Below are 12,790 nucleotides of genomic sequence, written 5' to 3'. Positions count from 1 at the left end.
CCCCACTGGGGATTGAGCCTGCAACCCAGGCATGTGCCCTTGGCGGGAATCGAACCTGGGACCCTTCAGTCCAAAGGCTGATGCTCTATCCACTGAGCAAGCTGGCCAGGGCATGTTCCACTTATTTATGCATTTATTGGTTGCCTCCCGTAGGTGCCCCCACCAGTTCTCAAACCCGAAAGGTTTGGGTGTACGGGAGGACACTGAACCCCCGCTCCAGGGCTGACCAAGAAACGTTAAACACAACCACTGCATACCTGCCTGAGACCAGAAGCTCCCTCTGCATTGAGCGTCTAGCCATGGCCCACAATAAAGTTTTATTGAAACAAAGCAGGAAAAAAAAAAAGGTGCTCGTCAGTCTTTTCTCACCAACCAATCAGAGAGTAGAATGCTTATGTCGCTCACAGGCGCTCCAGCAGTCGGAAGACGGGAGCGGGGACACGTCCCGCCCCCAGACCCGCCTTCTAAGAGCGGAAGTACAGCCGGAAGTCAGCCATAGAGTTGAGCCGCCAGAGCGACCCTGAAGGGAGGTGGCAGGAAAGACTCGGAACGGCTGCCGGAGGTGACGGAGCGGCGGCCCCGCCCGGCGATCGGGAAGACGAAGCTTCAGGTAGCGGCCCGCAGAGTCTAACCGAGGGTACGACGCGGCAAGCTGCGGGAGCCCACAGTCTCTGGGCGGCCTCTTTAAGGGAGGGGGCGGAGCCACGCGGCAGGACCGGAGGGTGAGGTCACGTGGTGGGGGGCACTTGCGGGGCACAGGAGATTAGAAGGAGCGTTGTCGTTGGGGTAGAGACCATGTGACACCCCTTCCCCCACTGCATCCTGTGCCTGGGGGTTCAGCGGGCTGTACGCGGTAGGGCTTGGGGTTAGGCCCAGGGGTGGGGGGCGGGCAGACTGGGCGTGGCGACCCTGTCCCAGCCTGGCATCCTTCAAGGTGTGGCGGATTTGACGATTCCTGGATCCAAGGTCTAGACGGCTCCCTCTCTGACTCCCGTTGCAGAAGGGGTTCTGTGCCTCTGCAGTCAGCCCTAGCCCTGTGCTTCTCATCCTCCCAATGTCCGGGGACCTCCAGCTTCACATCCTCTCTCCTTGCAGCTCCAGACATCCTGAGCCCAGGTCCCCCCAGCTCAGTGCAGCCATGAGTGCCGAGGTGAAGGTGACAGGGCAGAACCAGGAGCAATTTCTGCTCCTGGCCAAGTCGGCCAAGGGGGCAGCGCTGGCCACACTCATCCACCAGGTGCTGGAGGCCCCTGGTGTCTACGTGTTTGGGGAACTGCTGGATATGCCTAATGTTAGAGAGGTGGGTTCCTGGCCTGGATAGCCCACCGGGAAGCTTGGGGCTCACGTTTGAATTTGAGGTGGGTGGGCAGGACTTACTTTGCAACCCCATAACCATTCACTTGAACAATATCAGGATGATGATTAACTGGCACCTTGCAGTACGTACACAAGTAAACTCTTAGTTTCCCTTTGAGGATGAATGATCTGTGAAACCCAGTATTTTTTATTTTTATTTTTTTAAATATATATTTATTGATTTTAGAGAGGAAGGGAGAGAGAGAGAGAAATATCAATGATGAGAGAGTCATTGATGGGCTGCCTCCTGCATGCCACCCGCAACCTGGGCATGTGCACTTGACTGAAACTGAACCTGGGACCCTTCAGTCCACAGACCAATGCTCTATCCACTGAGCCAAACTGGCTAGGGCTTATTTTTTATTTCTAAGCAAAAGAGCATGTGATTCAGAATAGGAGACCAGACTCCATCTTGTCTCCACCAATGTAATAGCTCTTAATAATCATGTCTCAGTGTTCTCTTTTAAAATTGGAGCTGTGCCCTGGCTGGATAGCTCAGTTGGTTAGAGCTTGTCCCGATATGCCATGGTTGTGGGTTTGATCCCTGGTCATGGCAAATACAAGACTCAACCAATGAATGCATAAATAAATGGAACAACAAATAGAAAAAAGAAATAAATAAAAAATGGAGCTGATACTGCTCTTCAGCATTGCTGTAGAAATCAGGTGAGATTATTGGAAAGTGTAAAGTCTGGTACAAATGGAAGGAATGAATGTGAAATTGGCATACCCTGTCCCCCCCCCACCACCCCGCACCATCACTTAAGTTAGATCATATAGAAGGTATCTTTTCCCCAAAGACATGTGGCAAGGTGCTAGAAACACAGTAGAGGGAACTATTCACACAGAAGTGGTAGAGTTAAGAGTTTACAATCCACAGGGGGTAGATTGCCAAGATGTATGAAACCAGCCCAAGTCCTGAGCTGCTATGACAGTGGTATGTGGGCAAACTGTGAATTAAGTTGTCAATGGCCAGTGACTGAGTCAGTGGATTTAGTCTTTTGGGATTACTCTGTGCTATAGAGAAAACTGGCTGCCTTCTTTCCCTGCTTTCCTCTGCAATGGAGCTAAACAGTCAGTCAAAGTGAAGAAAAGTATTTATTGGATGCCTGTTGTCTGGGAATGCCAGGAAAGTAGTCAAAGACAACAGTACTTCTTTTTTTTTTTTTTTTTTTTTTTTTTTTTAAATATATATATATTTTTTAATATATTTTATTGAGTTTTCACAGAGAGGAAAGGAGAGAGATAGAGAGTTAGAAACATCGATGAGAGAGAAACATCGACCAGCTGCCTCCTGCACACTCCCCACTGGAGATGTGCCCGCAACCAAGGTACATGCCCTTGACCGGAATCGAACCTGGGACCCCTCAGTCCGCAGGCCGACGCTCTATCCACTGAGCCAAACCGGTTTCGGCGACAACAGTACTTCTGAAGCCTTCATTTCAGTTAGAGATCAGATGAATGGATATACATATACAAATCATTTATTCAGCAAGTTATTTATTGAGAGCGACAACTACATGCTTAGCTCTGCTTGACCTAAGAGGGATACCAAAGACTGGGCCTGTCATCTTGTTGAAGAGAAAGATATTCTAAGGTAACAACCTTAGGCAGGTTTTGATTAAGTGTCAGAATGAGTGATCAGGGATAGGAGGAGAGGAGATCTGGGTGGGCTGGCCTGGGTGATGAAAGCCTGGTGAAGCAGGGCTGAAGCAGAGGCCACAAATTCCAGTGGCTGCCTAGGCCATGCAGCTGGCAGAGATGAGTGAGGCTGAGGCAGGAGTCTGGTGAATTGGGGAGTATAGCAGACTGCCTAAAGATGATCAGATTTATAAATACACACACTAAATTTACAAATAAAAAACACCACTTGCAGTGTCTGGTGCATGCGTGTGTGTGTGTGTGTGTGTGTGTGTGTGTGTGAAATACTGAACACTGAATGTTCTCAACTCTGAATTTAGAGTAGGAATTGGAGGTTATGAAGGCAGAGGGCATTGCGATTGGGGGGGGGGGGTGGTATAAACGAAGGCCTGGAGGTGGAAATGAGGCCTTCCTATGCGGACAGTGATCAGAGAGGCAGAGTTCCTTTCAGTGAGCCTGGAGAGCCAATGGAAGGGAATGGTGGGGCCAGGAAGTGGGATTCAAAGCAGGTTAAGGCAGGGAGAAGGGTGAATAGAGGCCCTTCCTGTCATCTCTTCCCTCATATTCTTGCAGCTGGCTGAGAGCGACTTCGCTTCCACGTTCCGCCTGCTCACGGTGTTTGCTTACGGGACATATGCTGACTACTTAGGTAACCAGAGGGGCTGGAGCTCAGGAGTAGTGGGGGTGGGAGAAGGGCAATTTCTGGAGGGACTTCAGAGAAATTCCCGAGATATCCTACTTAGATCCAAGGTCAAGACCTGAATTGGCATGGAAAACTTGGGGGAAAAAAGCAAGGGACAGAGGCTTGGCCTTCCCACAAAAAGGAAATCAGGATGTCCTACTTTGTCCTTTTTTTCCAGCTGAAGCCCGGAATCTTCCCCCACTCACAGAGGCTCAGAAGAATAAGCTTCGACATCTGTCAGTCGTCACCCTAGCTGCCAAAGTCAAGGTGAGTGACAGTCCCCCAGTCGTGACCCACAGAGCATCCTTTTGTATGTCCCTTCACAAGGCCATCTGAAGGGAATTTGTACTGGGACAGCCTTTGATACACTGTTGCTTCTTCCTGCCTTCCCCTCCACATTCTTCCTAGATCTGTATCTAAACATCATCTGCAGCCTTTTTAGGCTGAGTATTTTTCTCTTAGCTGTCTGTTTCGTTTTTATTTTTCAATCAACTTTAAGTTCTAACTAAAACATCTTTTGTGTGTGGGGTCAAAATAGCAACTGGGATGCCACTCGCTATTTTACAAGGATCACCCTCCTTCCCACCATAGAACGGCCCATGCAAACAGCCTAGGCTCTCTCTTCTGGTGAAGTGCTAGACTTCTATTCTAGAATAAGGAATATATAACCAGAAGTGTTTGTGTGTGTTTTTTTGTTGTTGTTGTTAAATATCCCCCTCCTGTCCATTTGCAGTCTCCCAATCATTACTAGACTCTCCCATCATTCTAATGATTTTACTTAAGTCGGGCTGCCTCTTGTGAGAAGTCTTTTTGGAAGTATGCTGAGTATAAATGGTAACAGTAACTCTAGACCTCTCCCACACCACATACTTCCATTATGTCAAGCTTCAAGCTGATCTTGAGCAAGGTCTGTACACTACCCTGAGCTATGGCCAGAGGATTGACACCCAGGCAGATAATCACTTTCTTCCTCTGGTGTGAGAAGTAAGGGTGATAGGAGAGCACAAGTCGTATATGTTATTTAAGATAGCCCTTCTCATGCTGTTATTTTTCAGGCAGTAGTACTTCTATTTATTTTGTGGTAGAACCAACCTTTTAGAAGAAATGATTTAGGAATAGGAGTGGAGGGTAGGCAGGTGAGCCTAGGCGGGGGAGAGGAGTGAAGAATCTCGGAAGTCCTTCTCTATGGCAGAGCCTCACAAATCCCAGCCCGACCTCCCCGGCTCCAGTGTATCCCATATGCAGTGTTGCTGGAGGCCCTTGCCCTGCGGAATGTGCGGCAGCTGGAAGACCTTGTCATAGAGGCCGTGTATGCCGACGTGTTACGTGGCTCCCTGGACCAGCGCAATCAGCGGTTGGAGGTTGACTACAGCATTGGACGGGACATCCAGCGCCAGGACCTCAGTGCCATTGCCCGAACCCTACAGGAGTGGTGAGACCTGTGTCCTGGCACTGTCCCTTCTCTCACCCCACGCAGGGGAGAGGTGCTTTGGAGGGTGAGGGCTGGGCGGCAGAGGGAATTCAAGAGGATGAAGGGAAATGGGCTCGTTCCTTCTGAGAGAAGACAGGAGTGGAGGGGCTTGGGAGGCAAGAGACAGGAGATGGTGTCCTTAGTGTCATAACTGGGGAGGGAAAGGTGAGTTGCACTCTTGAGAGGATCCTCACTGGGAAGTTGGTTACCTTAGGCTGGATTCAACCCATTAGTCTGTAACCAGCACTGTCCACAGGCCCTGGGCCTCTTCCACTTCTGCTTTCTCTAACTTTAATTAGTACACCTTTAATTTCTCTTTAGCAGCCCCTATCCCACTTTGGTTTTGAGTTCCTACTCCCATTTTGCACATCACTCCATTCACTTCCTTATACCTCTCTAATCCTACCTGAGTGTCCTGGCTCCTGGGAATATTGTTGCAGGTGGTTTCCAGATGCCCTGGTGAGGGTTCCTAACTCAGACAAGGATTTGCATATCAGGATCTAGGGTTCTTTCTGGGTCTATTTTTAGTGAGTCTGTGATCACAGCTCTCTTCTGCTGACACTTCTCTCCTCATTCCCGCAGGTGTGTGGGCTGCGAGGTAGTGCTGTCAGGCATTGAGGAGCAGGTGAGCCGTGCCAACCAGCACAAGGAGCAGCAGCTGGGCCTGAAGCAGCAGATTGAGAGTGAGGTGAGCTGTCAGGGGAGTGAGACAGACCCAAGCTCCTTCAGCCGGGGCCAGTTGTCAAATGCAGAGGGGTTTGGACAGTGGCTGTAGCAGACAAACAAGGTGGGCAGGACTGTCAGGTTCTGGAACCTTCCTTGTTATCCCCCACTCCTTTCATCCTGGTAGGTTGCCAACCTTAAAAAAACCATTAAAGTTACAACAGCAGCAGCAGCCGCAGCCACATCTCAGGACCCTGAGCAACACCTGACTGAACTGAGAGAACCAGCTGCTGGCACCAACCAGCGCCAGCCCAGCAAGAAAGCTTCAAAGGGCAAGGGGTGAGCCAGTGTAGCAGGAATTGCTCGCTTCGCTTCCGGGGTGCCCTGCTTTTTCTTCAGAGACCTGGCTGCCTTCACTCCCTTTAGTCATTTGCAGGGGGTAGGGAATGGGGGGAACCTTCAGGGATTAGGGGATTCCTTGCAGCTTCTCTCTCTTTCTTCTCCTTGCCAGGCTCCGAGGGAGCGCCAAGATTTGGTCCAAGTCGAACTGAAGGGACTGTCGCTTTTTTCCTCTGGGGATACGGGGTCCCAGCTGCCTGGCTGCCCCTTAGGAGTCCTCAGAGAGCCTTCCTGTGCCCCTGGCCAGCTGATAATTCTAGGTTCATGACCTTTCATCTCTCTTCTGTCCCCCACCCCCAAGCATAGATCACACCTTCTCTAGGGAGGAGGCAAGTACAAGTCATGTTTTGTTGGTACTTTTTGTTTTATGTGACTTTCTTACGTGTCCCATTGTCCCCCTCCCCTTCCCTACCATGCTCTCTCTCCTATATTTTTAAGAGACAGCACTGCCCTTGTTTATTATATGTCATTGAGTAGGTGGGGCTGCTGGTCTCCAGTAAACCCACATGTGATCCTTGTCCTACCACCCCACCCCTGCATGACTAATTCCCGATTCCTACTCCCTACCCCCAGCCTATTTGGGCAGCATCTACAGAGCCGTAGGGCTCCCATCTCTGTTCCCACCCTGAAAGTTCTGGGAGCTAGTCTGCCATTCTAGGAGTCACTGGACACTTTCATCCTCAAATTTTGTCGTTTCTTTTCACCTCCCCTTGGGTCCTGGGAATGCTGCTGCTTCAATGACCCCAGAGCCTAAGAAGGGCAGCTGTTTCTCGAGATGTTGAGAGATAGTTCTTTCTTGGCCCTGGCTATCTTAGAAAGCCTGATGGCAAACCTGGAAGAATTTATACTTTCTTTTTGTGAGTTTTATGGAGAAGGAAAGGGGATATAGATTGTATTAAAAAAGTATACATATATATACTATATCTATATATAACAACACAGAAATAAATCTATGAGAAGTCTATCTGTAAGCATGCCCTGAACTGGGTATCTTCTGTCTTTGTTATTTGTGGATGGGAAGAATGTTCATTCCCAGTCCACTCTACAGCATGGTGCTGGAAAATGAAGAGAACCAGATACTTTGTGCTGAGTCTTGGCCTACGTGACTTTGGACAGATTGCTCAGTATCTCAGCATTCGTTCCGAAGCAGTGGATACTTCGTGAGCACCAACATGTGACAGGCACTGGAGATGCAAAGTGATGATCACTGTCCCAGTCCTCAAGGAGCTGGAGTTCAGCCTGTTTCCTTCCACCTTAAAGAATTATAAGGGGAAGATTGACAGTACACTTCAGTTTTTGCATCAGAACCACAGAGCTCAGAGCTTCCCTAGCATTGTACTGAGAGGACTGGTCTTGGCCTAGTGCACTGTTGTGCATTCCCTGGAATTGGGAAGCACTAGTGTAAGGGATGGTTGCCCACCCCCCACACACAATTGAATGCGAAGCAGTTGCCTCCTGAGGGTCCCAGATCTTGTGCTATTCTCTAGATGGAGATTTAGGACAGACCATTCTATTGGTCCTAAAGGTGTCAGTCACAGACCTAGAAAGTGGGGTGGAATTCTGAGTTTTTTATTAAAGTGGGCTGGGTAAGCATATTGTCTTGAGGGGGCTATGGAGACTTAATGGAGCCAATCCAAAGAGCCCTACTTCAGGAGTTGACACTCCTGGCTTCTCATTTTAGCTTTTCCCTAGACAAGCATATTAAGCCTGTTGCATCTTGATTCTCAGTCTCTACCTCTGAAATAAACCCTTTCTTCCTCCCACACCTTCTAATGTATAGAAGTTGCTCATTCCTAGTGCTTTAAACCTGTCTCCCCTTCCTCTGCCCATGCCCGTTTTTCTCTTGAACTTACACATTTTCCTGCAAACTGGTTGCAGCTAATGGCTCCATAACTTCCTGACCTCTCTAGCTCCATCCTTTAGTGCAGCGGTTCTCAACCTGTGGGTCGCGACCCCTTTGGCGATCGAACGACCCTTTCACAGGGGTTGCCTAAGACCATCCTGCATATCAGATATTTACATTACGATTCATAACAGTAGCAACATTATAGTTATGAAGTAGCAACGAAAATAATTTTATGGTTGGGTCACAACATGAGGAACTGTATTTAAAGGGCCAGGGGACCCTTTCCCCCTCCCTAGGTGGGAGTCTGTACTTGTTCTTCAATAAATCTCCATCTAAAAAAATAAACAAACAAAGAGCCAGAAGGTTGAGAACCACTGCTTTAGTGGATGGCTCTAGAGCAGTGGTTCTCAACCTTCCTAATGCCACGATCCTTTAATACAGTTCCTCATGTTGTGGTGACCCCCAATTTCATTGTTACAAATTGAACATAATTAAAGCATAGTGATTAATCACAAAAACAATATGTAATTATATATGTGTTTTCCGATGGTCTTAGGCGACCCCTGTGAAAGGGTTGTTCGACCCTCAAAGGGGTGGCGACCCACAGGTTGAGAACTGCTACTCTAGAGGTGTGTGCTGGGCTGGGACTGCCTGGCTAAATATCCAAAGGAGGGGGACCCTTCACAGCCCCAGGGACATGCAAATGCAATTTGTCTTTGATTTGCAAAGATGGGCTCTTGGCTACCAAGGCATGGAGAAGAGGGAGCAGAGTATTTGTGGACTCAGTTTTTGAGCATGAAATTTGGTTCAGGATTTAGAGATTCCATGTATAAATAAGCCCACGGCACCAGGAAAATCTTCTTAACCAAGAATCTTATCACCACTTGCACACACTCACACACTCATCCCTAACGTACAGCAATCTCAAATGACCTCAGGGCTGGACCACTATGGTAAGAAGAGGAGGAAGAAAACTTGCTTCCATGAGAATTCAGAGTTCATGCACATGAGACAGATGACACTTAAAAGATTAAACCAAAGTCTCTGAAGCTAAAAACAGCGGTTGGACTGGTGCCTGTCCTCATGCACAAGAAAAACACACAATGTCTACAGTCAGTGTTTTGTGAAATCCTGCTAGAGAAGAAATTCTCCCCTTAGGTGCACCTTCCGACATGAGTGGAAAGAAAGGCATGAGAGAGACAAGTCCAGGCAGTGTGTTACATATTACTGTACAAACTAGCCCAAAACGTAGTGGCTTAAAACCACACGTTTACTAACTCAGTTTCTGTTTTGGGATTTGGCACAACTGAGCTGAGTTTTCTGCTTTAGGGTCGTTCACAGGCTACAAACAGTGCTCATTAGGGCTATATTATTTCAAGGTTCCAATGGGAAGGACTTGATTCCCAGCATGCTCAGTGATTGTCAGCAGGATTCACTGCTTCAGAGGTGGATGGACTGAGGACCTCATTTCCTGTTGACTTGGTTAGAGGCCATCCAGGTGGCCTCCATCGGAGCAGGAGACCACATCAGCAAGGTGAAATAACAATTGTCTTTCTATGATAATTGCTAATAATACAAGCTAGTATTTTTAAGTGTTTACTATAATCAAGCAGTATCCTAAGTGCTTTATGTATGTAAACACTTAATTTACACAAGGACCTTCTGAGATTGTATGATTACCCACTGCTCAAGATGACAAAAGAGGTATGAAGATTATGTAATTTGCCCAGGGTCACACAAATTATAAGTGGAGAAGGCACACCTCACCCTGTCTCCCATGCTCCTAAATGCATGGAGCAGCCATCTGAGATCTCAGAAGTAAATGGTAGCAGGGAGAAAAAACAAAATTCAAAGTTCCACTAAAAAATGGTGAGTTCACCATTTTTCCTCCTCCAGTATCATCCAAAATGGACTCAAAGGCAGCCAAAACCAGAAATGAACATCAGATGTGAACTGAAAGAACTCTTCTTGGAACCCTCTATTGCAGGTGTGAGGAGCAGAAAGGGACTCCTAAGAGGTAGACTGGGGGAAACCCCATTTTCTTTTTTTATATATTTTATTGATTTTTTAAAAAATATTTTATTGTTTTTTTACAGAGAGGAAGGGAGAGGGATAGAGAGTTAGAAACATCGATCAGCTGCCTCCTGCACACCCCCCACTGGAGATGTGCCCGCAACCAAGGTACATGCCCTTGACCAGAATCGAACCTGGGACCCTTCAGTCCGCAGGCCAATGCTCTATCCACTGAGCCAAACCGGTTAGGGCTTTATTGATTTTTTTAGAGAGGAAGGGAGAGGGACAGAGAGAAACATTGATGAGAGAGAAACATTGATCAGCTGCCTCCTGCACACCTCCTACTGGGGATGTGCCCGCAACCAAGGTACATGCCCTTGACCCGAATTGAACCTGGGACCTTTCAGTCTGCAGGCCGATGCTCTATCCACTGAGCCAAACCAGTTAGGGCGGAAACCCCATTTTCTTCTTTTCCCTTTTTTCTACCTCCAGCCCCAAGCACACCATGGTGGTGATAGCTGCAACAGTGACAGCAAGAGTGGCTGAGCAGGCACTTGAAATTCTGAGAGGAGAATCCCTGTCTCTGACCAGAAGAGTTGTGGTCCCACAAGTGTGAGTCAGATCCCCTGTGCTTTTTTCTTTCTCTGCTCTCTTGGGCTTAGCCCAGACATAGTGGGAAATGCCTAGCAGACTAGAGAAAATAAAATTCCAACTTTTGGTCAGAGGATTGGGACGGGAAGCCCCCAGAGAACCAGAAAGGTCATAGGAGGAAATTGAAGAGAACAGTCCTACAGAATTATGTGTTAACTCCTGTGCTCATCTCTGAGCAGCACAAGCATGGATCTGACCCTAAATTGCTTGCCAAAGCTTTGTGACCTGAGCAACAGGATGGACCACTGTCCAAGTCTGACTAGCCACGTAGAGCTGATCCAAATACCACCACAAAATTAAACTGATAATGGAACCACAATGCAAAGAAGGCAAGTTGCTGCCTGAGTCCAACCTGATTAATTGCCTGTAAAAACAAACAACATTCTCCTTAGGATCTTAACAAGATCTACAGTCAATATTCAAAATATCCAGGATACAATATAAAATTACGCAGCATACAAAAAAATCTCCAGGGAAAAGACAACCAACCCAAGATGACAGGGGTGTTAGAATTGAAAGCAAAGACTTCAAAGCAGTTAATAAAACCACATTGGAAGAAGAAAGGGAGAATTTCTTAAAACAAATGGCAAGATAGGAAGTTTCAGCCAAGAAATAGAAGATATAAAGAACCAATAGACATTTTGAACTGAAAAATAGAAATAACCAAAATAAAATAGTCACTGGATAGGTTTATTAGCAGAAAGGAGAAGACAGAGGAACAAGTGAGTTTGAAGGTAGATCATTATAAATTGTGTTTTCTAAAACAACAGACAAAAATATGTTTAAACAAACCACACCAGAGCCTCGGGAACCTGTGGGACAATACTAAAAGGTCTAATATTCATGTCAACAGTGTCCCAGAAGTTGAGAAAATGTGAAATAGAAAAGTTATTAGAAGAAATAACTAAAAAATCCCAAATTTGGCCCAGCCATTGTGGTTCAGTGGTTGAGCCTTGACTTATGAACCGGGAGGTCAGGATTTGATTCCTGGTCAGGGCACATGCCCATGTTTCGGGATCCCCAGTGTGGGGTGTGCAAGAGGCAGCTGATCGATGATTCTGTCTCCCTCTCCCTTCTTCTCTGAAATCAATTAAAAAACATATTTTTTTAAGTAGAGATAGTGGAACTATGAGCAATGTACCAAACAGAAACAAATAATAAAATTATAGAAATAAATGCAAACAATAATGATATTAGATGTATAAATAGCCTAAATGCAACACTTAAAAGATAAATTATTAAAATGAATTTTAAAAATCAACTATATGCTGCCCTTGAAAATCCATTTTTAAGTATGACACAGGTGGGTTAAAAGTAAAAGGATTGGTGTCCCTGTTGTCTTAGAGTACATAATTTATAGGGTAGGTAAGTTGGTTAGAGCGTTGTCCTGACACACCAATATCGCAGGTTTGATCTCCAGTCAGGGCACATACAAGAAGTGACCAATAAATGCATAAATAAGTGGAACAACAGATCAATGTTTTGCTCTCCCTTTCAATTCAATAAAAAAATAAAGTTCAGCCTAGCTGGTGTGGCTCAGTGGTTGAGCATCAACCCATGCACCAAGAGGTCACAGGTTTGGTTCCTGGTAAGGGCACATGCATGGGTTGCAGGCTCAATCCTCAGTAGGGTTCATACAGGAGGCAGCCAATCAATGATTCTCTTTCATCATTAATGTTTCTTCTCTTTCCCTCTTCCTTCCTCTCTGAAATCAATAAAAATATGTTTTTTAAATAAATAGAGCAAAAACTGATAGATGTCAAAAGAAAAATGGGCAGATTACAATTGTAACTGAAAATTTCAAAACTCTTTTCTCAGTAATCAACAGAACAAGTAAACAGAAAATGACCAAATATATGGAAGTATACAAAACCGAATGATACCATCAGCCAAGAAAATCTAATAGAAATTTATAGAACACTCCCCCAACACAGAAGAATACACTTTTTACTTTCAAGTGTGCATTGAACATTTACTGAGATATACTGTTCTGTGTCATAAAATTCAACAAATTTAAAGAATCAAAGTCATACAAACTGTTTTCTGACCATAATGGAATTATAAGTAG

At 46.3% G+C, this 12,790-nt stretch overlaps 1 protein-coding gene across 8 annotated transcripts in view; it reads left to right on the top strand.

The window, feature by feature from the left end:
• COPS7A (COP9 signalosome subunit 7A) overlaps positions 1-12,790 on the top strand; it is a 38,896-nt gene that overhangs the window by 20,389 nt on the left and 5,717 nt on the right. Inside the window, exons 2-11 of one of the 8 annotated variants that reach the window (XR_004965749.1) lie at positions 408-637; positions 1,096-1,300; positions 3,571-3,646; positions 3,858-3,946; positions 4,909-5,111; positions 5,733-5,838; positions 6,001-6,152; positions 9,438-9,592; positions 9,955-10,045; positions 10,564-10,683. Coding sequence is in view for 5 of the 8 variants with exons in the window: in XM_036297207.1 (XP_036153100.1) it covers positions 1,139-1,300; positions 3,571-3,646; positions 3,858-3,946; positions 4,909-5,111; positions 5,733-5,838; positions 6,001-6,152; positions 6,325-6,364 (828 nt within the window). In the remaining 3 variants the exon portion in view is untranslated. The other 7 variants (XR_004965748.1, XR_004965750.1, XM_036297207.1 and 4 more) reach the window with 7 other exon arrangements.

Source organism: Myotis myotis, unplaced genomic scaffold, assembly GCF_014108235.1.
Source record: "Myotis myotis isolate mMyoMyo1 unplaced genomic scaffold, mMyoMyo1.p scaffold_m19_p_3, whole genome shotgun sequence".
Taxonomy (NCBI): domain Eukaryota; kingdom Metazoa; phylum Chordata; class Mammalia; order Chiroptera; family Vespertilionidae; genus Myotis; species Myotis myotis.
The sequence above is the reverse complement of the archived record's forward strand: the minus strand, read 5'-3'. Positions and strand labels throughout refer to the sequence as shown.